At 50.3% G+C, this 26,688-nt stretch overlaps 1 protein-coding gene across 9 annotated transcripts in view; it reads right to left on the bottom strand.

Moving 5' to 3' along the window:
• LOC120818874 (C-terminal-binding protein 2) overlaps positions 1 to 26,688 on the bottom strand; it is a 65,057-nt gene that overhangs the window by 15,241 nt on the left and 23,128 nt on the right. For 3 of the 9 annotated variants that reach the window (XM_078103391.1, XM_078103392.1, XM_078103393.1), the window contains one exon: positions 24,456 to 24,673. In XM_078103391.1, the coding sequence (XP_077959517.1) occupies positions 24,456 to 24,513 (58 nt within the window). In that variant the 5' untranslated portion in view covers positions 24,514 to 24,673. Of the gene's footprint in view, positions 1 to 12,661; positions 12,795 to 14,842; positions 16,756 to 24,443; positions 24,674 to 26,688 lie in introns of those variants that run through there. The other 6 variants (XM_078103388.1, XM_078103389.1, XM_078103390.1 and 3 more) reach the window with 3 other exon arrangements.

Raw genomic sequence — 26,688 nt, 5'->3', positions numbered from 1 at the left:
AACATAATCTCAATCCCATTACCCAGTGGATTCAAACTGATATAAAAAGCATTGATTAAGGCATGGCAGGTTTGCTGTCCTCGACTACCAGAGCCCCTGCAACCTTTCCCCTGCTTCGCGTGAGTCGGTGCAACCGGCCGCCTTCTTGCACCGTTACTGGATTACAGCCGTGGGGGGGGCGGGTGAGACAGAGCGTGGGCGAAGGGGTGAGGGGAGAGGAGCGGGCCGGCAGGCTGCATGGAGTCAGACGGGGCGGACTCCGTGACTCATCCGGCGGGTTTCTCTCCCGCCTCCCTGACCTATCGGCCTCTCACCCCCCATCGACTCTGCCGCCGTTACATTTCCTCACGTCGTCTCCCAGATCTCGTCTCCCCCCCCACCGTGCAACAGCAACGTCTGACATCTGTGGTCGCGCTGCGTGTCTGCGCATCATTCCTTCAGCTGTAATCACCGCTCCTCCTTTCTCTGCCATCACTTCACCTCGACTGTCATTCCCTCTCCTCCTTTTCCCATCAGCTTGCTCCCTTCCCTCTTTCTAGGTGTGTGTGTGTGTGTGTCCTCCCGTGTGGCAGATTGATTCTCACTCTCGCTGATTTTGACGGAGAGGAAATGATGTCTTCGGGCAAGGGGAGCGGGGGAGGGGGGGGGGCGACAGGCGACACGCCCTCCCCCTGTTGGTAAACTGACAGAATGTCTTCCAGTGTGGCCATTGAGGGCAGGGAGCTGTGGAGCGCTGCGGTCCACTGCAGAACCGCAGGAGGCAGAGTGCTCTATACTTCTCCATTAATTAATCCCCCTCATTTCCTTTCCTCTGTGTCCTCGCTTCCTCTGCTTGTTGCTAAACTGTTTCCAGGCTGCAAATGTGTGTGTGTGTGTGTGTGTGTGTGAGAGACGATTTGGGAAAAATATTCACTGAGAGGGGCAGCTGTTGTCGCGGGTTTACCTGCCAAAGGAATAAATGCATGTAACACACACACACATCCTGCTTTCTGATATGGGCTGTAAATCATTTCTTCCCAATAAAATGTCATTGCATGCCTCAAAAAATCAACTAAACCCTCACAAGTACCCATAGCTCTGAGTTTTGTTTTGTGTTCTTTCCTAGTGTGCCCTCAACTTCTCGACCCTGAATCATTCTTTTGGGATATCTGTGTTCTGGTAATGGAGTAAAAGTACCACATGACGACGTCAAACGGAATAATCACTACTTTCTAAAAGCGTTAGATTTTTTTAAAATAAAAGCTTAGTTAGCAGTATAAAAGCAGTACATTAGAGTACATCGTTGTCAATGAGCTCACAGAACCGCAAAAATGAGAACCGGGTCACGACTAAAATTATTTTTGGAAATCTAGGTCTCCAGTGAAAAAGCCTTTTTTTTAACTACTCGATTACTTACTAGCACTAACAAAATTAGACCGCCGCGCTTTCCTGCTGTTGCTCGGGCTCTTTCAGTCACCAGCGTTTTAATTCTAACCATTCCTGCAGAGAAATCCTTGTGGAACCTGAACCCGGCCCGGGCTGGAGGCCGCGGTTCCTGAGCCAGCAACACTTAGTCAGAGTCTGGCAGCAGGACGCGGCAGAGCGGCGCAACGGGAGATGAGGCCAGAGTTTCCATTATGCGGGGAAGGGAGCGAGGACTTTCTTCCTACCATCGGCCCTCCGAAAGCAAAAGCAAAGGGACGCGAAGCGGGAGGGCGAAACAGGAACGGGGGGGTGAGGAGGGGGGGACCGGACGAGCCGTCCACCAGGCTATCGTCATCCAGGCTGCCAGTGGTTACCTAGCAACCACGGAGCTGCTGTTTGCGGGTTGATCCTTTCCTGAAAACAAAGCTGGGTGAGGGGGGGGGCGGTGCCGGCTGCTGGTGGTGCTGACCGCCAACAGTCACGGCCGTTCACCGTGCCAAGCTGAGCCCCGCCTGTCAAGCGGGAGGGACCCGCCCCCGCCCACAGGGGGGGGTCAGAGGGGTTGCAATACGGATGTGTGCCCGTGTGCATTGTGGGTAGCGTTCAGTTCTGACAGCAGCTACAGGTTGGCAGAAAAGCTGGATTCTTTCTAGCAGCGAAGACCAAAAGTCACTGGCAACCGAAAGTTAATTAAAGAGAGAGAAGGAAAAACGCCACAATTTTGCGTGAAGTTCTGCAGTTTGGGACAGTTTCACTAGTTTCTTCTCTTTTTCAGTTAAGCTTTCCAGCATACATATATATATATATATATATATATATATATATATATATATATATATAATAATACTTAAACATCATCTAACATAATCACTACAAATTGAGCCTTTTAAATTGAATAATTGTAGCTCAAGCCCAAAATGATCGGCATATGTTTTTGATATGTACTACATCTGTGCGGTACTCGTTCATGTGGGGGGGCAAAAGTCGACACGGCAAAGTGAGATCTGAATGAACACAACAGGAATGCACTCGCATGGTTGTGTCAACAAATGAATAGAACCCACACACACACGCACACACACACGCACACACACACACACGCACACACACACACACACACACACACACACCGTGGCGGGCTGCCAGGAGCCGCCAAGCGCTCTGGAGTAACGGAGTAAGTTTGGCACTGCGCACAGATGTGCCGTTTGGTCAAACAACACTTTGTTTTCCCCGCTGGAGTTTCCTCCCCTTTTCACATGGCGCTCTGCCAGAGCCTGTACTTCTGGTTTACTTCCTCGCTCCGACACACACACACACACACACACACACACACACACACACAAAACCTGCCATAACCACGCACGGACCCTTCATCTGCCGGTGACAGTACGAGGTCACTGCCAGAGTTGTAGTGGTTAAAGAAAGGGGTAAAGAGGGTGAGGGTGTGTAGGGGGGGTGGGGGGTGATGGGGGTTGGCAGCCTTCCCCCTCCCCTCACTTCCCCAAAAGTAGCACACAAAGGCTACTTGTGCTGCACTGCCGGTGCCCCACCCCTGTCACCACCCGGCTGCCCGCCGCACCAATGCATCCCCCTGCCAAGAAAATGAGCGCACGCCTGTTTTAAATGGTACCCTCTGTGCGCCTGGGCGGGCAGGGCCCACACAGGGGACAAAAGCGGGTGTCAACAGCATCCCCATTCCTCCCCCTCTCTCCTTTTTCCCGCTCTTTTATTCTTTTTGCCGTTGCCCAGAGCTACAGGGGGGGGCGGGGTTTTCAGAGCCCGAGACCGCAGGGGGGAAACCTGGAGCCAAGTGCGGCGACTCGGGACGGACTGATGGGCCACCTTTACCCGAACACACAGCACCCACCACCCACAGACACACACATACACACTTCTTCCCCCTCCCTCCCTCCCGCCCTCCCCCATGCCAGACTTTGTTACACATCCAGACAAGAAAACAGGAAACATGCTGCTTGCCTGGAAAATGTTGTCTCCACATTCTTCTTCGTCTTAAAAACTACGCATCACAGCAGGCGCAGAAGATGATTGAGGCGAGCGGAGGGAAGAGGGGGGGGGGGGGTAATAAATAACAAAAAGGGAAAAGTGGACCCTCCGCAATAATCCAAAGGAGGGTGTCCCGTCCCCCCCCCTCTCTCTCTCACTCTCTCCTCTTTTCCCCTTCTTCTCCCCTCCTCCACCCACCCCACCCCCCACCCCTGGAGTTGCTCCTCTCGGCCCGGCCCTGTCGGTGAGGGGAAGGGGTTTCCGCGGAGAGCGATGTCTCACTGAGCCCCCGGCTGCGTCATCTCCAGTCCTCAGCCTTTCAGGGCTGAGAGAGAGAGAGAAAAAAAAAAGCACCGCACACCAGCGGCGTGCAGGCCGGCGATCGGACGGTAGCGGGTCGGAGAAGGTGGGAGGTGGGGGGCGGGGGGGTGTTGGGGGAGGAGACACGGGGGGACGCTTTTGTCCTTGTCTTTTTTTTCTCTCCTTAATCTCCCAGGAAGAAAGAGGCTGCCGTCGGGGAGCGCGATGGCTGGAAACCCTCTGTGCCGCTTCCTCCGCTGTCAGCTGCGCAGCATCTATTCACCGAGGGTCTCTCCCTCTCTGCGGCGCCGTCCCGCCTGCCTTTGTCTCAGCGGATAATAACACCGGGAGCGGAAAAAAAAAAAGAAAAATCTTGCGGCAGGAAAATGATTCGCTCTGAAACAAAAGTGCCAGCTCCGACATGCAGGGCTGAGCTCGCCGGGCTCGCACAATTTACTCCCTTCACTTCATAGAATCTGCACACACAACACACTCCAGCACAACCCCTCCTCCCCTTTTTCCCCTCCTCCTCCTCCTCCTCCTCCTCCTTCTCCCCCTTTTTTATGTTTTATTTCTGATCTGGACTCCACAGCGTTTTAAAAATGCCTGCCCCCTTTTTTTCCGCTCTTTTTCTTTCTTTCTTTCTCTCTCTCTCTCACACACACACACACACACACACTCGCTTTCGTTTGCTCCCAACATCAACCTCCCTCGCTCTCTCGATTGTTTGGTTTCCTGCCTGCTTTTCCACTTTCATCTAGACCACAGCAACCCACCTCGGGCACCACACGCACACAGACACACACACACTCACACACAACAAAAAACTACCCCTACTCACCTACCCCTCTCGCTCAGAATATGTAGCACACACACACAAACACACTTTAAACCAGAGGAACACTCCAGCAATAACATTACAGATGCAGACTTGGCTCTTATTATTTGTTTTGCACCATCAGGGAAGTCATCGGAGTCGAGTGCGTTAAGTTCACAGTTTGGTCCCTGGGGGGAAGAAGGGGAGGTGCTGTGGGGGGGGGGGGTTAGGGTTGGGATGGGGGTGAACTGACAGATCGCTGTGCTCAGTGACTGCGAGGACAAACGGCTGAAAACACCCTGTTTAGAATAACAATGTAACCGGAGCCTCCCTGCTGCTATTCTGCAGCACGCCGACCCACGTGCACACACACACACACACACACACACACACACACACACACACTTGCACACACCTCACCGGCAGCATGACAGGCGCGACCAATACACACAGACAGACAAAGAGCTCGCCTTGGTCACACGCCAGAACCGATTATCACTGACAGTAGAGTGGAGAGGTGGAGAGGGCGGAGCGGGGTGGGTGGGTGCATGTGTCCGTCTTGCTTTCACTTGTTTATTTTTTTTTGATTTTGTGCGGAATAATTGTGCGAATCCACCTAAAGTGTATGCATGTGTGTGTGTGTGTGTGTGTGTGTGTGTGTGTGTGTTTCTCAGCGGCAACGAGCCGAGACGCCGTCCGTAGCAATGACACATCTGAGGTGAGTGTGACCATCAAAGGATGCAGCCCCCACTTCCTGCCAGCCAGACACACACACACACACACACACACACTTTTGATGGGGTGTGGGGATACGGTTGCCCCTCTGATCTCTCTTTCTTCCATAACATTAGAGGATGTGTAGGACAGGGGGGGGCGGCAGGGGGGCTGAATGACAGCAATGTGTTAATATGGAACGTGGCAGAAAGACCGAGCCAGCCTGCGAGATCGCAGATGTTTTAATAATAAGACGAACGGAGGGCGTATCAAAGAACACCGGAGGTTTTTGTGGATGGACTGCTGCAAACCCCCAGAGGTCACGAGGTCAAACTGCATCGAGTTAAAAGATTATATCTGACCGCTGCTGCTCAGGTTCACAAGCGCCATCGAGGTTTAGTCCCTCGAGGAGTTTTTTTATTTCAACAGATTATTTAAAACACAACTGATCTTTGAGATTTTGATCATTTTGATGCGGACTTAAGCTAATTTAGTGATAAGGGAAATTGTGCAGTTAGAGTAGAAAGAGAGTCGAGGAGCCTCAGTGGCTTCCTGGTCGAAAGAGAGTCAAACCGTCCAGTGGGTCTATTCAGTAACTTCAGAGCTCCATCAAATAAACCATTATTTTCAGGTATTATGTTGTTTTTTGTAAAGCTTTTTTGTAAACGGTCAATCAAAAGTGCTCCCTGAAGATATTCTCGTGATATCTCCAGCAAGTGCCTTGGCCGACCGTCAGAGGCTGCTGAGCCCAGAAAGATTCCGGCCTCAGAGGAAAAGTTATCTGGACTTTTGGGGTTTGGTTCCATGCAGCCAGAGGCCCGGTGCAAACTAACAGCTACACGCGACGCGTCTTGCATGTTGTTGCATGTTTGAAGGGGGGCGAGGAAGCACTAATAAGAACAGGTTTGCACAGCAGATCCACACACACACACACACACACACACACACACACACACACACACACACACACACACACACACACACACAGTTACTTGTCCACAGCCTGATTAATGACCTGAAAGCACACTGACCAGTCCTCAAAATCATCTAAATGATTTTCCTCTCCATATATCTGTTATCTGTTATTTTCTAATTGTAAACGCACCTTTTGGATTCCAGAAATTTAATATCTGACTTGTGTGCTGACTTGGAGATTCAAGATTGTCTCTTTTTATTTTTTTCACCTGTTTTAGAATGTTTTGGTGTGAATAAGGATGAAGAATCCGGAGGACATTATGTTTAACACAAAATGCTGTTATATTATCTGGGTAACTACATAAAACCATTTAAATCATTAAAGAATTCACAGGATGAGTTCCAGGTTTGTCGGCTTCCTATAGAGGCACAACAATACCGTCTTTAAATCAGTGTTGTAAGAAGTCTACACTCCCATCTGCCGCATGACTGCAGCCTGTTTTATTCAGAATGTTCTGCCCACATGCCAAAGTCAAGGAAATCAGAAGATCAATGAAAAGTCCTCTTGAGCCCACCAGCGCTGTTTCTCTGCCCCGTGTGCACATTGAAAGTTTACCTTAAACAGGTTGAAGCTCAGGCTTTTGGGCTAAAGCGCGCTGACAAGGGAAGGTTCTGGCCCGGTTAATCTCCGGCTTGGCATTTGTCTCGTGCCTGTTGTTTCTGTGGAGTAATGAGCACCACAAAATAAATATATTCACCTCCCTGGTATTATGTCTTGGTATTCAAACGTGCCCAATCTTGTGTGTGGACATCACCACCACAGACCTTTGTGACCCGATCCACCGATTGTGACATTCTCCTCCCCCGCTCCACACCTTGTGCACAGTGGATGAATAACACATGATCATCTCAGCCACGGGTCATACTGAAGCAGTACGACACAAACGGATGGAAATGGATCCCTTTTCGGCAGTAAGAAACATCCAAACAGTCCTCTGAGACACTTCTCTTCAGGAATCGGGAGAAAGACGTCTGACCTTTGATGAAATGGACCTTCTTGGTGTGACTAGGGATGGAGAAAGTGAGCAACAAGCGGGAGGATTGCAGTTTTTGGTGACGCTAGTCTAATTTCCCCACGGTGAGTATTTATTTAGGAGGCCCGGGTTTGTCCGCTGAGGGGCACCTGCCGCGGCAGCAGCAGACAGGGTAAATAACGCCCCCAGGCATGTATGCAAACACACACACACACACACAGCAGCGGCGGTCCAGATAACAACCCCGAGTCAACACTGCCACTCTGCTTTTGTTTTCACTGCCGCCCTTCCTCTCTTCCCCTCCCACGCTCCAATCCCTGCGGATCCACGGCTGAGAAGATGAGGGACGGCGAGATAGTGAAGGAAAGAGAAAGAGAGAGTGAAAGAGAGAGAGGCTAAATTACACCACGGTGGCCACGCCGGGCGAGCAGGCGCTGTTTTCCAGGTAAGAACGGCGAAGGGAGAAAAGAGACGGTGTTTTGCTAAGCTCTCACTCCTGTGCCGCCTCGTTATCGCGCCTTCATTCATTCAATCCAACCCAGAGTTGGTGAAGTGTCGGCCAAAACGACCTCGCAGCCACTACCCCCTGGAAAAACACGGGGACAACATGCGCCAGAAGGGAAAGGGACGAGGACGGAGGAAACGTGTTGAGCCAGCTGCAGGCTGTCTCCAGATGTGGTGCTCGGGGGGGGGGGGGTAGCGGGCCACTGCCGCGCCGTTAAAGGCGACTAAGGCCCCCCTCCCCTGCTTTTCCTTCCATCGCTCCTCCTCCTCCACCCTCGGTGACGGGAGCCATCTGGCCTGGCAGAGAGAGCGGAGACGCAGCGGAAAGTCCCTCCCTCCCAAGTGTGGCCCCTGCATGCCATTCGGTGGAGTGCACGAGTAAATAAAATCCAAATGCGCACATACACACAAACCCCCCCCCCCCCCCCCCCCCCGCCGCCCCCCTCTAACCCTGCCAACCCCAAATCTGTCACATGGCCATTAACCCGTCCCAGCTGTGCTCCATTAGGATAAATACACCAGGGTCGCGGGGTGTTGTCAGCCAGGAGCCGGCCATCAGATACCACGAGGTGTCCACTTACAGCCCTTTAAAGCTCACTTAGCTCAAGAGTTACAGCCATTTTCATCATCATCAGGACCGCGCTCGCATGCATCTCCAGCCCCCAATGTGGAAAAAGAAAACTCCGCCTCGCTGCGCAGACAGGGGCCGGCCGCACTCCCGTTCACTCGACGCCGCCGCCGCTGCAGACATTGGGCCCGGGCGGCCCTGCTTCCCTGCGTGTATTTCTCGCTAAAACCTGCGAGCGGCGGAATCATTTTCCCGGGACACTTTTTCAATCCACTCGATTTTGTTTTTGTATTTTGTTTCCTCGGAAAAACAAAATAGCTTTAACCCCCCCCCCCCCCCCACCCCCTCTTTACAACTGTGTTAAGAGCGCTTTTGAAGAAGGTCGAGGCTTCGGCTGCTCGGCCTTTGGACGGCTCGGGGAAGCTTTTAAAAGCATTCCTGAGTAATTGTCTATGCTGCAGTAGAAATTGGGAATGGAGGAAAATGGCCTGTAATGACTGGAAGGGTACAGAGTACCAGCAACCTAATGACCAATGAGAGCAACGCTGCACTGTGCAACGAAACACAACGCTCCGGGTCCTATTAGCATGTACAAAATACCAATCAGTGGGGGAGGGGCACGCCCCTTGAGCCCTTTTTATTCATCGCATGTATTTATTATCCTAGCATCCGCTCTCTGGCATAAAGGTTTTTCAAGCTTCCGTCCTTCAAGGAGTCAGCTTACAGTTTTAAGGGAAAAGAAGGGAGCAATGTGACCAAAATGTCCCAAAAGCTGTGAAAGAAACAAAAACAAAAAAACTAAACCTTGATGGATTTTTCCCACTTTTAAAAAAAAAAATCTTTGATGCTCTCACGTGTTCTGAGGGTCCCCGCTGTGTTCGCCCGAGACGACTTAATGGCAAGCAGCAGCATTGATTTGCGGCGTGGGCCGCAGATCAAACCAGAGGACAAAAGACCGGGACGACCACAGCCGTCGACGGGCGCCCCGGTTCCAGGAAGAATCAGGCCTCACAGCGGCACGCGGATGGAGAAGGTTAACGTGGGGGGGGGGGGACACACAAAGAGCCAGGGGAATATAGATTACTGTTACTCCTCCTGCTATTCCCAGCTCTCGTTTAACCGCTTGCTTTTTTTCCGTCTTCTCCCCCGCAAACTCTCACTGCCGGGCCACAGGCCGCAAAGAAAGTAAATGCGCGTGAGGTAAAGCCATCAGTTAACCTCTGGAATACATTGGCAATGAGGCCGGCCGCTCTTTGCTCGCTTCAGCAGCGGAAAAAAAAAGGGAATAGATGAAGAACGCACACACACACAAAAAAAGGTTGGCCACCACTTCAGATGGGATATTCAATATCCATGAGCTTTTTCATTTTACACTGATGAATAATTCAGGGTGACCTGCCTGAGTGAGCGAGGCCGAGGGGGGGGGGGACCAAAAGCAAAAAAAAGAACCGGCCGAGGTAGTTTTTCTGCTTTAGAGGACGCAGTTGCTGCCGTTCGACATGCAAGAAACCAATCTCCTCCCCAGCTGCCGCGGGCAGAGAAATAATATGCGGCAGAATTGGCAACAGATAATTGGGGAGATCATATCAAAGTGCCGCCATTCTTACAGCGCCGCTGTCCCCGCAAACAAAGCGGGCGAGGGGACGGAGAGCAGAATAGACGCCTTCGCCCCAAATAGCGGAGCGATTTTTTTTCTCACCAATCAAAACACATCATGATTAGCGTGTGCGTAGACACACACACACACACACACACACACACACACACACACACACACAAACACCATCTCGCCATTAGAGCTTAGCAGTGACCTTTAAGCCTGTTAAGGAGCGTGCAGGATCCAGTTAATTGCGCTCAGTTTGGTTATTACTTTCGGGCTGTTTCCGTTCCAACGCGGGAACCTTTTCAATCCTCAAATCAACACGTGCAATAGATGTTGATTTTTGACAGCATCTAAAAGTCACTCAGAAACATGTTGTTAAAGGAAAAGAGTCAACCGACCATCACAAACTAGTGGAGTTTTGTTTGATAGTTGAACAGAAAGTCGAGCGGCGCTGCGGTAGACGGAAAGGAAAGCGAAGCCTGAAGGCCCCGCTTTCAGACCGCGGGTCAGAGGTCAGCTGCTAGCAGCGCGCGCGCGCACACAAACACACGGCCAAGCCGTCACAGGCAGACGGGGACCAGCTGTTCCACAGTCGCTCCCGAGGCTCCGCTCCCTCCGCGCGGCTCGGCTGCCTTCGAAGAAACCATTAATTCCTGCGTGAACGCAACCGATGGTTTGGAAAGATCAACCATGACAAAACGGCGAAGGAGGGAGGGTGGGGGGGTCGGGGGCAGGGGTGTGCGTGGAGGGGGCTTGATGACACTTTTGTTTTTCAGCGGGAGGGAAGAAAACAACTGCAGTGGAAAAATGGATTTTCCTGGACATATTTCCCCCCGGGGGGGGGGACAATACGGGGGCCGAGCAGAGATGGAGCGGCAGATAGTTCATGTAATATTTACCAGGTTCTTGGGAAACTGGAGACACACGACAGAAGGACGGCGCACAGATGAGCATTTAACAATGGGGAGGTGAACCGCGGCCGTCGGAGGGGCCGGGTAAACATTCCCATGGTTTTACATTCCCGTTTGCACTTTAGTAAATTAGATTGGAAATGAAGCACTGGCTTTGGGGTTAAAGTTTAACCTTCTAGCATACATATGAGGGTGTTAAAAGTGTAACACAAAAGGCACGCTGCGTTGATGTTACGAGCGCCACGGTTCACTAGATTGTTCACTAGAACAATGCTCGCCGCCGCGTGACTGCCGTGATGCTGCTCTTCATTGTTTCAATGAGCCGTCAACCTTTCATATATAATTGTTTTGTTTCCCCTTTTTTTCCAGATTACAAACTAGTTTGCATAGATGTTGGAAGCTGGAACCTCTCGTCCGTCTCCACTCATTCGTATGAGAGGGATCAGTGAGGAAAGAGCCTCACTGACATGTGATGCTCGTGTAGCAGCACCCACACAGAAACATATCTATGGCCCTTCACACACACACACACACACACACACACACACACACACACACACACACACACACACACACACACACACAGATGGCCAATAGGATTTCCTCCACTCTAATGCTCAGCCTATTCCTGGACAGGTAACCAAAGATTACTCCGTAACCCACTACCGCATTCACCAGCAAGGAAGGAGTCGACATACGGTGCGGTCAGGAAGTATTAGGACAGGAGTCCATTTTTGATGAGCTACTCCCCTTGTGCTACGAGGGGGGTGGGGGGCAAACGCCTAATCAGTTTGAGTGAGGTCAGGCGTCATGCCGGGTGTGTTGATGAGGACAGCGCGAGCGGCATGATACTTGGTGGGCGCACGTGCACAGTAAATAGTGTGAGTCAAAGGAAGACGGAGACAGCAAGAGGAAACCCAAAGGTCTTGTCTCGATGTCCCGCTGTCTCAACCAGCCTGGCCTCTGAGGAGGAGAAACGCTTCCTGCTGCTGAGAGATGGACATCTGTGCTCTGTGTACATGTGTGACAGGAAACAGGGGGGAGCTGTGGGCGGGGGGGGGGTTAGCTCTCCATATATCTCCATATAACGCAAGACGCGCTTTGGAGTGAGAAGTTTGGGGCGACATGAGCGCTCATGTGAAGAGGCCTCATTCAGTCAAAAGGACAGACACATAACTCAGGTGTGTCCGGAAACAAAGTCTAAGGCCGCGTCAACACTCAAGGGATGTTTCTTTTCTAACGAGCCGGTGGAAGACTGCTGAAACCAATGTCAGACACCGGAAGAAATATGTTTTTGCCAAGGTCAGATGAGCAAATTAGGCACGCATCCTCGTGGATGTCCTTTCCAAACACAGGCAGGCAAATTCAAATACCACTCAGGCTCTGATGGGAGCAATGCACTGGAAGGTTACATAATTGTCAGCAGCACCTGATGGCGTCCTGTCCAAAAAACAGAGGGAGGAAAAGGGGATCTGTCGTGTTTTGAATAAACCCTCCCGGGAAAAGAGCGGATACAACCCTGGTACGGTGGCACAGAGAGAGCAGACTCACGCGGGTCAACACGTCAGCGCGACACATCCCATATGGCCACATCGTGCCGTTGCCAAGTCCCGGTGTCTCTCCTTCCTGTATACTAGGAGATCTGCCCCCCCCCCAACACATCACCGCCTCCTAATTCTCCGGCCCAGAAAAGTACAGCTGAAGATCTCCGGAGGGATTATCTTCGCCGGGGAAACCACGTGCCGGCATTTCTGGACGACACACGCAGGCGTCCACCTCAGTTAATCTACCGAGCACGCACACACTGCCGGCTACCGGCCAGTGGCGCCTCTAACTAACGGGTTGGCTATTCCGCTTCACGTGACACGCAAGTTCGGGTTCACCCACCTGTGCTGCTCTGTGGGACGCTACTGACAGACAACTCCATGGCCAATGCCAGTGCTGCACGGCGCTCTCCCTACTTTGGGTCGAAGGAAACTGTTGCGGCTGAGCTCGACTCGGCCGTTTAATGCCATTATTAACACTACTTATGGCTTCAGCCAACCAAGACAGCGCCCAGCAGAGAGGAGTACACGGGCAGGGCCCTCCCACCTGCGCCTCTTACATGAAGAACTGTGCCCTGGGAATAAATAAGCAGCTGACAACACGGGTGCCTCAGCAGCTGTGTGTGAATGTACATTTTGAATCGACGAGGACGAAGAGAAGACTGGTTTGTTTTGGAAGAACAACCAATTTATTCAGTAGGTGCAAAAGGAATAACGTGTCAACTTGTCATCAATATGCATGTTGGAACATAAAACACGGTGCATGTAGTAACAAGAGAGGCTTACACTGGGGTCTCTTGAGATGTGCACTATTCAGAGTAGGAGAGACAAAGAGAGTAGGGAGCGACGTTTCCATTAAGTACCCTGCGACATCTTATTATTTTTACTCAATTTTCTCCTCCTCCAAACTGCCCACATTGCAAAAAAAAAAGAATAACAAGTGCACTAAATAAATGTGCAACACTGCAGCCCGGGTTTCACCTTTTCCCTTTTTGTAAAATGTGAAGATCATCTTTCTCTGATTGCCACTGAAACCCAGGTTGCCTGGCAACACACAATTAAGAAGTATGCTTCCTGATCGGCGGGCAAGGACTGCCCATTATCAGATGAAGTTACCGAAGCAACAAATGTCAGCTACATGCAAATGTAGCTGAGTGTGTGTGGAGGGGGGGGGGGGGCGCATAAACTACGTCCCTCGAATAGAGACTCCCCCCCCCCCCCCCCCCCCTCCCGCCCGCTGAACTCACATATCTCTTCGTATTTCCTTGACAACGCACAAAGTCATTACTCAACAAGTGCAGCAACCTACACACCCATTAGAGACACAGGGTCACATGGTGTAAAGGCAAAGTTAAAATATTAACTCTCTCTTAATCTCATCGGCTCGAACCAGCAGGGAAGTATGTCTATTTGTTATTAAGGCTTTCATGTTTGAACATACGCTCAGATTATGTCTCGCTTGAGAATTTTCCCTCAAACTAAGCTGAGCACAAAAACCTCCGCAGCCACTTGTTGTGCTCGAGGAGACCACCAAGCATGGACAATTAGCATATCCCCAGGGAACCACCAAGCATGGACAATTAGCATATCCCCAGGGACATGTGACTAACAAGAACACACAATTGTAGAAAAAATGAATTTGGTCTTGCCATATTGTACGCATCCGAAATCCAAGGGACCATCAAATACGAAACGTTTCCATCATCATAACTTTTGATGAAGAAATTTACCCTCTGAGTTAACAATGTTTGCACAATGTGGTAACTTCTAGCTGCATGAAAGCTGTCGAACCAGAATTTGTAACTGACAACAGGGTGTTTTTAAAAAATGGCCGTCCATGCAACTCTACATCCTATTAGTGTAATTGGATCCAAAGCAGCTAAGCCCAAGATTAGGTGAGAGTACAACGTAAAATAGAATCACAGCAACTCTGCATCAAAAGAAAGACACTTTTAAAAGACATCTAGCTGTCTTTGTAAAAAAAAGAGTTTCTCAAAATTACAGCTAGTAAACAACATGTTGTATTTAAGTGTGTAAATTTCAAGAAACCTTGAACTTGATGCAAATTGTTGCTTCAAAAAAAGAATTCCGACAAGTAAAGTAACCAAAAGGAAAAAGCTGAAAAATAGAAGTTGACCTCAATAACAGCAGCGCTGCTCATAAAAAACGCTTCAACTCGGTGATGAGACAGGATCCCCTCCGGCAAATGACACAACCTGGTTGCAATACAAGTATAAATAGTTGCGTAATTTAAAAAAAGACCTCTCACAGCAAAGCCGCTTAACTTGTCAGATGCATCTTACATGCTACGCCTCTGTTCAAAAACTGCCACATTTTTTTGGGAGTATGCCAAAAATCTATCTACCAATTATATAAATAATTAAATCCAACTGTGCATTTTAATCTAAGAATTTTAAAAGAAAAAAAAATTCTAAATCCTTCTAACAGAAATTACAACTTGGCAACAAGGACAGGGAAAAGAGGGTTTGGAGAAATGAGGGCAAAAGGTGAGGTTTGACATTACTTGTGTCAGGTGTGGTGGCCATGGTTGACACTATGACAGGTGGACCAGTGCGACGTCCTACCATCTTGCTGTTGTTAAGGTTTTGCATGTAGAGATTGGAGGAAGAAGTTACAGGAGCCATGGAGCTCTCGGGCGCAGCATTGATCCCTTTCCGAAGAAGCTGGGGGCTGTGGAGGGGGCTCTGCGCCGCAACTGGCGACGGCGGCGGGAGGTTGGTTGCTCGCTTCATCAGCTCCATGGGAGAATAGGAGCCGGAGAAGGTTTTGGGCGCCGCACCAGGAGCACCCGGAGCTGGCGGAGGCGGCTGTCCGAGAGCAGACATGGCGAGACCGGTGTGGGCATTGTACATGGAGAAGGGTCTTCCCTGAGTCACAGCATTGCTGTATCCTCCCGAGCTGATCGGGAGAGCTCCAGTTGCCATGGCCCGCGCTGCTGGGTAGGAGGTGGTCTCCAGGAGGTGTTGGGATGGGGCGCTGCTTGGTCTTCTGCCGAGAAACTCCCCCACCCTGGGGGACACGGTCTGGTAGGTGGGCGGGGGCTGCTGCATCATGCCAGAGTCCATAGTTAAGCCCTGGGGCTGCATGTAGTAGTCGTTGCGATTGCCGAAGCTGTTGGATCGGGGGCGCGTAACCACGCCGCCTGCCTTGCAACCGAGCGCCACGCGGGACAGAACGCGGGCCTGGGCCATGTTAGGGGCCACCGAGCGGACATCGTGGTCCTCCATCATTCCCAACATGGCAGCGGAATCAAAACCGTGTTGCAGCAGGAGGGTGATGGTGCTCTCAGCCAAGCCTTCACCTCGCAGGAAAGCCAAGAAGGCGGGGTCCACCATCCTCTTGGGGTCTGCAGCACTTTGGTGTTGAAGAGGCAGGCTGGATGTCATTCCAGCGGCGGTGGCCATCATGACTGAGTTGGGGTCATAATGTGGGTCGTAAGGCAGCCTCTGGCAGCCTAGAGCTCCATAAGCCCGAGGGAGAGCTCCGTCCATTCCCTGAGAAGCTGAGTCCACCGCTGACCTGTTGGCAGTTGGCTGGCGGGGATCCAAGGACGAGATGTTGAAATTGTTATAAGCTTGGCGGCTGGAGAGAGACAATGACTCAGCAGCGTAATCGGGGAGAGGGGGGTGGACGCCGTAGACCGCAGGAGAGGGAGATCTGCCACCAATACGGTGGATGTCTGGGATCATCTTAGATCCGAGCGCTTCCCTGTACAAACGGCTCAGCTCATGGATGGGCGGGGGAGGGGGTGGCGGAGGAGGAGGCAGGGGAGGCGGTGGAGGGGGTGGAGGCAAGGGGTTAGGCGTTGAAGCGGAGGGCAGCACGAAGGGTGGGGCCCTCGCTTGTCCTTGATCCCAGGTAGGTCTCCCCCCACCGTAGCTAGGCCCATAATGCAAGGCTGATCTGGTGAGCGCGTGCCGGTTATCCCTATAAAAGCCGCCCTCGTCGGGCAGCTGACCAGATAAGGCGCCGTCGTCCAGGTAGTAATCCTGAGGTGGCGCAGAGGCCCGGCCTGCCATCACTTGCCTGAGGTAGAGGCCGTTGCTTAGATCTGGCACAGAGTTCTTCCGCAGCGACTGCTGCCCATGCCGCTCCTGCTGGATCCGCCTGAACATGGAGGGCCGGAGCTCCGGGTCCTGTTTCCCGCCGAGATCTGGGTGATGGAGAAGCCACGGTCCGCGGTCTCCCCCACCCAATGGCAGAGAGTTCCCTTGCCCCGCTATGGTGCCGCAATAGCGACAGAGACTTGCGGCCCTGTCGTTCTCACCTTCGCACCATTCGGGACCGGTCTGGCCCAGAGAGCCAGCGAAATGCGACTGCTCACTCGAGTTAGGCATCGGTGAAGACGACAGACGGCTATAAGAGCGGGAAATGGAGCCGCGTATTGGGTTTCAACTCTCCAGTTACACTCACCCCCAATCAAAAGGGAGGAGCGGGGAAAGGGTGAGGTGTGTGGTACCCTTTTACCTGATCACCCCCCCCCCCCCTCTCTCCCCCACCCTCCCTTCACTATTGAGCCTGTGCTATCATGTAGCTCCCTGCTGGCAGGCTCTCTAAATAATTCATCCCTGGAAACATTAGAGATCCGTGAAGAGAGAGAACATGACACACACACACACACACACACACATATATACCCATATATATACAAAGAATAAAAACACACCTTTAGCTTGAGGACGAGGCTGTACTCCATTGTACAGCAGTGCTCATGCTTGCCATTCAAAACTACGACCAAGGGTAAAGAATTTGGAGTAAAAAAACACATGCTCACAGAATGGAGGAGGGGACGAGACGCGCGCTAATCCAAAAGGGGTTGATGCACGCCATTGGCAGGGACAGTCCTCTCATCGACGGCGCTTGCTAGAGAGGGATTAGCGTCAAACTAAAACCTGCTTAAATCCGCTGGCCCCTCTGACATCACTTGAACCAGATAGTGTGCACGGGCAGCACGCTCCTGAGGCCCCTGAATGTGCTCACGGAGTGTAACGCCACAGTGGTTACGGTGCTCAGCGGTTATTGCTAACCTCCTACCGTTGGCAGCCGACATCCCCCTCTGGGCGTGAACAGATCTTCCCCCGAGGGACCGGCGGGGTCGGGGACTGACACGCTTGCTGTAGTGCGTCCCTGGAGAGAGGGCAGTTGCAAAGCCTGGCCACACAAGTCCTATTGAGGGTCAGACTTAATCCGGTGGCTACTAGAAGGGCCGGTAGGAGATGCTCCACTAAAACCATGGAGAATGCACAGCCTCCTCTACTGGGAAGTAGAGGGAAAAGCCCCCCCCCCCTTCACCAAGTTGTACTCACACCAGGCTTTAAAACAAAACCTATTTCACTATAGCGAACAAAAAAAAGGGCTGTTGTCTAGGGACATGTTGAAATTGTATGTTTTGTCTATATATATATATATATATACGTAAATCATATACAGTGGAGAAGAAAAGTTAATCCTACCAAGAGTCGCATGAGAAAAATCTCACATCTCAACCTTCACAGCCGCTGTGCTCCCTTCAAAAACATTTAAGATCCACTAAACGAATCCATGTGAACTTCACTTCTACCAGTCGAGCCGTATTTCCGCTCACTGAGCCCCCTCCTTGCTACAACACACACCAGACGTTCAACAGATGTGTCTTATCTGAGATGTTGCCATCTGAGAGATAACTGCCGGTGTCTACTCGCCGTGACAAGAGCAATGTAAACAGAAAGACAGCGGCAAGAGGAGAAGAAAAGGCTGCTTTGATAAGTGTGTGATGGGAAAAAGGCTGATAAGGCGGGAAGCCGCCAGCTTTGACTTCACCTCTAAGGCAGACATTGTGGGATAAGGCGAGGCAGGAGGGAGACAGGAGGAGGGGGGGGGGGGGGGGGGGGGGTTATGATTGGACTGCACTGGACTGTGACAACTAGACCGCTACCAGCCGGTCTATTTTGTGCCTTATTTCGTTTTGAAATAGGGAACCGGGGTTTAAAGGAAGTGTTTTCGCAGCAAGTTTCCGGAGGCGTCGTCTGCATGGTCCTAAAGCTGAGAAGCTGAGACACAGTGACTGAGATGGGCTTCATTTATTTATATTTAGGCCTCGTGTCTCTTTATGTTGTCAAGTCACAGGGGGAGATGCCATAACATGCTTTTTATTCAAAAGCATAAGTGATGCAATCATCTTCCATCACTTAAATTAATATAATATTTAGAACATTTTCCCTGAATCTGAATTGTAGAACATTTAAGTGGGTCAAAAGAAAAATAAATCAGTTTCACTCTCCCCGCGGCCCTTAGCGGTCCAGTGTGATGCACGCCTGATGGATGGGTTCTTTCATTATAGGTAAAGCACACCTCGCAATTTCCCCGGCGTGATTATCTCAGTGCAGCGCTCCCAGGTCGGAGTCTCCCTGCGCGGTGCTGTCAGCTCTAAAACACACCATTAATCAACGCCTTGTGTCTCTCCACGGCGATCGCCGACAATAACTTCTTTTAATAAGCCCCCCTTCAGGGCCGCGTGCTACTCAGATCACAAAATATTAATAACAATAATAAACATCTCGAGTAAGGCCGGCCTCGTGTTGCTGAAAACAAAACGAGGATGTGGCACTTCATATCTCCTGCCATGCAAATGGCTGCATGTGGCGTGTGCAGGGGAAGCTCGGGTACCGTGCTCATATTGTCTGCCTTCTCTGATATGCCTCTCGTGAGAGCTGGCCCATAATTAAGTGAGCCTGCGATATTACACCCATCGAGCACCGGGGACCCTGCGCCCGCTAGCATGGATAATACAATGGGAGGAAAGAAACCCCAAAGTTACACAGTGGATATTGGGGTTTGGTAGCTCACCGCCAATCGGATGGCTCTGTTGGGAGACCTCTGGGTGAACAATGTGCCGAACAGACGTCCGGCGACAGTCATGCCTTTGGAGCAATCTGGCCATCTTTCTAGGGCACGGGACGCTACCGGCGGGACTTGGCAGGCGGCACGAGCAGAGATAAGCTGCCGAATGGTTGAGATAGCGGCAAACTCTACAACCGCTGACCCATTAAACTTTCATGGGGACTTCGTAAACTGAAGCCATGACTGGAGGAGCTTGACTCAATTACTGTGATTGTACAGTATATTAAAGTTTTAACGAGCCTCCGGGCCTTTTTTTTTCATGCTGGAACACAACTACGGGCGGGAGGGAGGGAGCAGAGACGAGTAAAGGAAAAACACATGGTACCAACTCTGGTCCGATGGCGTTTGGGTGGGTTCACATCTGCTGTGCTAGCGGAGTGCTAGCGGAGGCTCCATCCTCCGCCTCTTTACCACCTCGCATCTCCGCTACATGTGCGACACGGCGCGCCGCACATGTTGCACGGGGGGGGGGGGGGGGGGCAGACCCTTTTATCGGCAGGGCGAGACCTCTGGTAGTTTTGTCTTCCATTTTGGTTGGCTGCCTTTCTTTTTCCCCCCCCGCTTGCATCGTACGCAGCCCCGCGCTCCGCCCGCCTATGATTACCAAGCCAGCGGCCCATGCTGCATCACAGATGGGGGAGACAGAAGGGAGGGACGACAGCCCGCGTGCTTTTTGGAGAGACGAGGAGGAGTGTGCAGCTGAGTGAGGGGAAGAGGGAGGGATGGCAAAGGAGAAGAAAGGATAGAAGAGAAGATGCATTTTGGCTCCACATCGCTGATGGAAGAAAGGATATGTGGTGCAGGTGAACAAATCACTTTTCCAATATGTTCAAGTAAGCTAAGGTAGGTACACCCCCCACACACACACACACTTTAAACCTGGACAGCGTTGCATTGTCTCCTTTTCATCAAACAGCATAAGACCAACTCTCTGATTCCCTTCTATACACAGTAGATTTTGTATGTGACAATAAGACTAGAAGTCAGAATCAATATCTTAGTGTTCCACGCATGATGCATAGCCCTCAATATATACTATAGCCCATAGTCAGCCCTCAATAAAAATACCCTCCCGCCGTGCACCTGTGCTGTGTACGAAACAAACGGACCCTCCTCAAAGTAGCTGCAGAAAAACAGCATGTGTATGAAACCAGCGTAATTAAACAGCAGCCTGGTCAATAAAAGGCCACGAGACATGAACCACTGAAGATCGTACTGGCAGGCAACGTTTGGTGGAAAAATAATAGGACATAATATTTAAAATATAATCCTCACTAGGAATAACAATTGGCTGCAGAGTCCTTTTGCTGTTTGGTTCAGTGACTAATATGGATGAATGATATTCCTAATTATGAAAACATAAAGTCTCATCGTGTAACACAACATGGATGAAATGTAGATGTTGATTAAAAACATTATCTAGACTAGATTAAAGCGGCTCTAATCGGACCCGGAGGGGAAATAGCACTGCAGTCTACAAACAAAACAATAATCTCAGCGTAGGAAAGAGGAAAAAAAGCAGGAACCAGACTAGCGGCCCAGTCGCTGCCGAATGCTCAAATTAAGCCGGGAACATAAAAGGACCTGAGGCTGGGAGGAACACGGGCAGATCACTCCTCGTCTCTTCAGATGACAGAAATGAATTGCCCCCTGAGAGGGAGAGACAGAGAGAGAGAGCTCCTCTCTATTCCTCATAGCGCCGATTTAAAGCTGATGCTTCCCGGCGGATGCTTTGATTGAGCCAACTAGCCAACCGGCAACCAGCTCCCTGCCGCCTTATTTGCAGACAGGGCAGATTATGCTAAATACATATCAAGGACTTTAATGGCTTAATCAGCCTTGTCATCTAGCCACCGAGTTTCCTTGGATACGGCATTTGTGATCCCACTGCCAAACGGGCTGATGTCAAAACAGCCACGATGGGCTGTTTCACCAAATACACACATACATATTGAGGGGGGGGGGGGGGTAATAGATACTCGGTATATACTGCATGTTGTTGGAAACTGTCTTGGGAGAGAGGATTTGTTTTGTTTTTTAGCGTCAGGGAAAACAATAGAAACAAAAGCGAAGGCTCGGCTGGACGCTGTGGTCTCAGCAGACGTTTTTATTTTTTGTGACAACGCTCCAGATTTTCACTCGAAAGAGATTGAGGGAAGGGGAGAAGGGGTGACGGAGGGGGGGGGGGGGCTTCATCTGGTCCGTGTGTGTTTGCCAACCGCGGGCCGGGTTGAAGTGTGAACCTGGATTAGGACGAGTTAGCGTCGACAGTCGCCAAGCAAACTCTGGGAGGACGGCTCCTGCGTGGGAAACAAAAAAGAGGACAGCCTTGCTTCCTGCGTGTGTCCTGCTCGCGCTGTGCCGATCGCCATGGCAGCCTTATCGTGCCGCTACACGCAATCAGTGGGACAACTCGGCCATTGGCTCATAAACAAATCGCAAATCACAAGCTGTTTTTTTCTTCTTCTTTCTTTTAGGCACAATGGCCGCCAGAGGACTGTTTCACTGATCCTGTATGATGGCCATCTGGAGAGAGGGAGTGTGTGTGTGTGTGTGTGTGTGAGAGAGCGAGAGAAGGAACGTCGGCAGGTACGCTCACCATGAAGCATCTCTGCATGCATCACAGCAACACCTGTTACCGTCTCTCCGAGCGCGTCCGGTGGGCTTTGAGCTCGTGCCCGGCAGAGCAGACTAACTGTTGCCCCCCCCCCAGCGATGACTAACTACCTCAGCTGGCTGATTCACATGAACGCAACAGCTGGATGTGGAGCGCAACTCTGATCAGGAAGGATTTCCACCAATGAACGACCCACCTGTGACAGGACAGACGTCTGCTTCCTCCTGAGAGCGTGATGCAATCTCGACATGTTGTTGTTTTACAAAGTGCAAACGACGGACGAGGGATTCATACCACTCATGTTGGTACTCTCAGCTACTGCCAACAGTTGGATAACTTTGCAGAGCGCAAAGACAGGAAGCAGGTTATAAAGTGACACCGGCGCTTATGAATTAACATTTCATAAATGTTGGTGATTTAATCTGTCCAATAGGCTGAAAAAACACACAGCATTTTACATGCAGTTATGCAATTAATTATTTCTAGGCCCAGGACCACTAGCTTCTTGAAGTCTCCCCTGGTTGCCTGGCAACTAGGCCTGGCAAAAAAAAAAACCCCGAAAGAAATGGCCATGAACTTTTTAGAGGTGGTAACAGGCTTATCTTTGGTCACAGCTAACCAGCTGCTGCTGGTGGCAACACATTCCACCTACAGACATAACAGTGGTGTCTATCATCCGACTCTCTGTAACACAGCAAATGAGTGCAAGTCACCAAAAAATGAAAAAATGTAATAAGTGTCTTTAACATTTTAAGTTTGCAGACGAGGTTACAGATGAAATATCTGAAAAGGCATTTGTACGTCAGGGGGGGATATCATTTATATAAGATTGAATTGACAATTTACCTGGATAAATAAAATGTGGGATTTATAAAATCACAATCACCTTTAAGAACAATTTTTTCCCAACTTGCATTTTACTGTAATGTCTTCTCCAAGTGCATTTTCGAATGCTAGGTGCAGAGAGGGGGGTAGTAGTCTGTCCACTGGTGCTCTCTGCACCATAGATGAGTAGTTCTTTGCATAAGATTTCTCCACACAATCAGCCAATTGACAGTTAAGTTCATCTACAGTGACAAAGCAGAGTTGCTGCCATTGTTGTAGCCACAATTATTTAAAAAAAATATATATATTTGCCATCACTTTTCTACTGCAGTGGCCCGGGACCCAAAACCTACGATTTGATTTCTCGAGCTAAATGGGCTTTTACAGGATGTGCGGCCTATGTCCCCCATTCTGTGTGCGTGCGCCACATCGTGCTGCAAAACAAACACGCTGGCACCGGGGGGGTAATGGTGTGCGTCTAGCTTCATTTTCCACCACTGCAGCCAGTGTCTAGCCCTCCCTGCTCCAGGTGGGCCCCGCAGCTTAACAAGCCTCTCGGGGACGCAGGCAGCGGAGAGGAGATGCTTTTACCTCAGGACCCAGTCTGACAGACACACAACAACAACGTGCCGGGGCAAAGTCAAACAAGTGGGTTTAAAAATGCACATCCGCCCACACAAAGACTCGTATTCTTTGCTGCCCGGGCCGACTTTGTAGCTGTGGGTCTCCTTTTGTGTGTTCAGGCCCTCTCGATGCAACGCTCTCTAATCCGCGCCCCAGAGCGCAATATGCACTGTTGCACGCGGTGGAAAATTGGCCCGCTTCCGATACAGCCGTGACAGGAGAGAGTCCCTCCAATCCCTCCCGCGGTAATCGAACCCCAGTCACGATGTTTAGAGATAATCCATAACCGTAAATCACATGACGGACACGCCTGCAGAAACAAACACAAGAGGCCGGGGCGGAGCCATAATCTCATTTACACCCTGCCCGGGTGCCGAGGTCAAAACCTATGCATTATTAACTGTAGTATCTGACGGGGCCTGTGTGCCAGGAGAAAATTATAGCAATCAATGAGTATTGATCATCGGTAGGTCTTAGGTCGTGCTAACAAAAAGGTTGCCAGGATGGGGGATGTGTAGTTCTGAAGCAGTGTAAGTAAGGTGTGTTAAATACTAAATGCTGCAAGTAGAGTCGGAATGTTCTTTTGCAAAATATCACATAACATGACATATACGTTTACATACACATATACAATACATTGAAAAGCTGCTGAAAAAAATAGTAATTTGTAATGGACATTTTTAAATTCAAGCCAATGTAGCTCAGTTTTGACCTCAATCTGTGTATTTTGATTTGAAATAGCAGACTGGAGTACTGCTCTCAAATACCAGTCAGAGGTTTTTGTGCTCATACCTAAAACCATCTTTGAGGATAGAAAAAATGCATCTGGTCATTTAAACAGAGAGACATTCCATAAACTAACACACTAATAACCTCAAATTCTCTCTCTGCATCAACTGCTGCTGCTTTCATTCCTCATAATAAGGTGATTTACAAGGAATAAGAGCAACAATATCACACACCAAGTCAAGTTCAAATAACTGTCAAGTCCAAAATCTTGACCCCAAACAAGCTGTGACTCAGCGGTCCTACTTGTATGTATTCAGAGAGGCCCTTGGAACTCAAGTGTTTGTTGCGGAAAAGTGCAGGAAACAAAACAAAACCAGCGTGACCCTTGACCCCAATGACTGATGGTAAGAAGTTAAGGACGGACACATACTCATAAGTTTACCTTCGCAGATCCGGTCTAGCCTCTGCCTCTTCACTTTGTGTTTGTCAGTCAGGGACATGGCGTCAAACACAGGACGGCACGGGACGGCACGGCACGGCTCGGCTCGGCTCGGCTCGGCGCGGCACGCCTCCTCCTCGGGCCGCGAATGCTGGAACGGTTCAGACTCCTAGTGCACTGTCAGCACTATTCCACGGGGCATACCGCCTCGGCACATACACCTGCAGGAAGGACACGAGCAGAGAGACGTCCTGGTTAAACGCAACGGTGGCCCACAGACACACACACACACACACACATACACACACACATATTATGGATGTAAAAGCACCAAACGAAACTCTGCATTAAAGGGTCCTTGGCTACAAAGCCACTCAGCCGTTTTGCTCGCAAAGAGCCTGGGAAGCTGTAGGCGATAGAAATACCGAAAATCAGTGAATCACACAGACACGCACACAGACACGCACTTCGGATACTCTTGGTGACAAAGTGCCCCATTTGCTCTAAAAAAAGAAGAGTCGCGAGGCTTCCACGCTGTAAAAAGCGTCACTTTTCTCCTGTTTGAAGTGCTTTCACTGACAGTCACTCATCTGACGCTTCATCAAACTTGTCACACTGCCTTACTGATCGCTGTGACATCTCGACTCAAGACGGCAAACAGCAAATCCACTTTTTCCTCTCAAAGCCGCCGGAAAACAAAGAGAGCACGGGCGTCCGTAGTCTTCTGACAAATGTGGATGCAAATGAGCAGATGTGAACCCAGCAGGCACAACATGTGCTGGGAGATTCGTCACGTGACACAATGACGCTTTTGAGTTGACGTGCTGCACCTGAAGGGTGACAGATGGTCATGTAATGACACATTCAGGCCAATAGAGGGTAGTTAATATCTACTCAGAGAGGAGCACACCATCCCACCTACACCGCTACACCACGCGGGGCGGATTCATTGCATCCATATTTCCCCACTGGGCTCGAGGAAAAACTGTTTCGAATGCAATTTGTAATTCCATCTGCTTTGACCAGATTTGGGCTGACAACTTTAATCGTACTTGGTATTTCAGATTACAGACAGGCTGGAATTGTCTTTCGGCAAAGCCTTCGTTTTTCTGTAGCTGGCAGACACAAATATATACGTACAAATGCATGTTGGAGAGAAAACAAAGGCTATGATTTTCTTCTTCATTTTTTTTTGGCAATGCACAAGGAGCACAGTGAGGATCAGCATTTTAGCGAATTAAGAGTAAAACGATTGCAACACAACGGGATTAAATGTTGCACTGAAGAACTCAAATTCCACATCTTTCTCCTCCAGAAGGCCAGAAGCGCCTCTCAGGAAGCGCCGTCTGGCAGAAAGCATTGGGACAAAGCGTTACACCGCTCGTAGCCTTCATCGGACGTTTACGGGAAAGAAGACAAGAAGGTACGGAGTTTAACCAAAAGCCAGCAGCCTCCATCAGGGGGCGTGGCCTTGTTTAATGTGGTCAGGACATGACTGCACACGTGGGACCACGGAGACCATCAGACCGGCAGGTACACAGAGCGCTGCGCTCTGAGGACGAGACCAAACTCTTTGATAACGTCTGTCTCTCTTGTCGGCACAAAGATGTCACTCATTTTTATGGTGAACGATTCATTGACGTCTTCACGTAATTCAAAATAACTGAAAAACACAAAAACTGCCGTTTCAAGTCTGGAACGAGCTATTTCTTCTCAGTTGAGGATGCTGCACAGCACAAGTGTGGCAACGCCGGCTGGAAGGCCTCGCCCTGCTCCGTGATTGATTTCACTTCTTCTCTCTTGTCCCGCCTTCTTCCTTTTCATGTGTCCATCTCTCTGTAGTGCTGCTGCCTCTGAGGTCTCTCACACACAGACATCAATCACCGGGCCCCGTTCCAGGGCTGTGTGTGTGTGTGTGTGTGTGTGTGTGTGTGTGTGTGTGTGTGTGTGTGTGTGTGTGTGTGTGTGTGTGTGACATAAAGAGGGAGAGTGACAGAGAAGGAGGTAGAGAAAAGAAGCCCTCACAGATCCTTCTCTTCTCTAACCCCTGATTCACACTGAAAAACGCCATACACGACTTTATCGAACAAAGCCAAGCTTTTATTTAATAAAAAAAAAAAAAAGAAACTTGAAAGTAAGCACAACTGCTCAATGATTCAAAAGAAAAAGCTGAAACAAAGCCGGCAGGGCAGCAAGCGGGGGCCCTGAAAGGGTATTTAGGCGGGGATTTTTCACT

The sequence above is a fragment of the Gasterosteus aculeatus genome, chromosome 5 (assembly GCF_964276395.1).
Source record: "Gasterosteus aculeatus chromosome 5, fGasAcu3.hap1.1, whole genome shotgun sequence".
NCBI lineage: Eukaryota > Metazoa > Chordata > Actinopteri > Perciformes > Gasterosteidae > Gasterosteus > Gasterosteus aculeatus.
The sequence above is the reverse complement of the archived record's forward strand: the minus strand, read 5'-3'. Positions and strand labels throughout refer to the sequence as shown.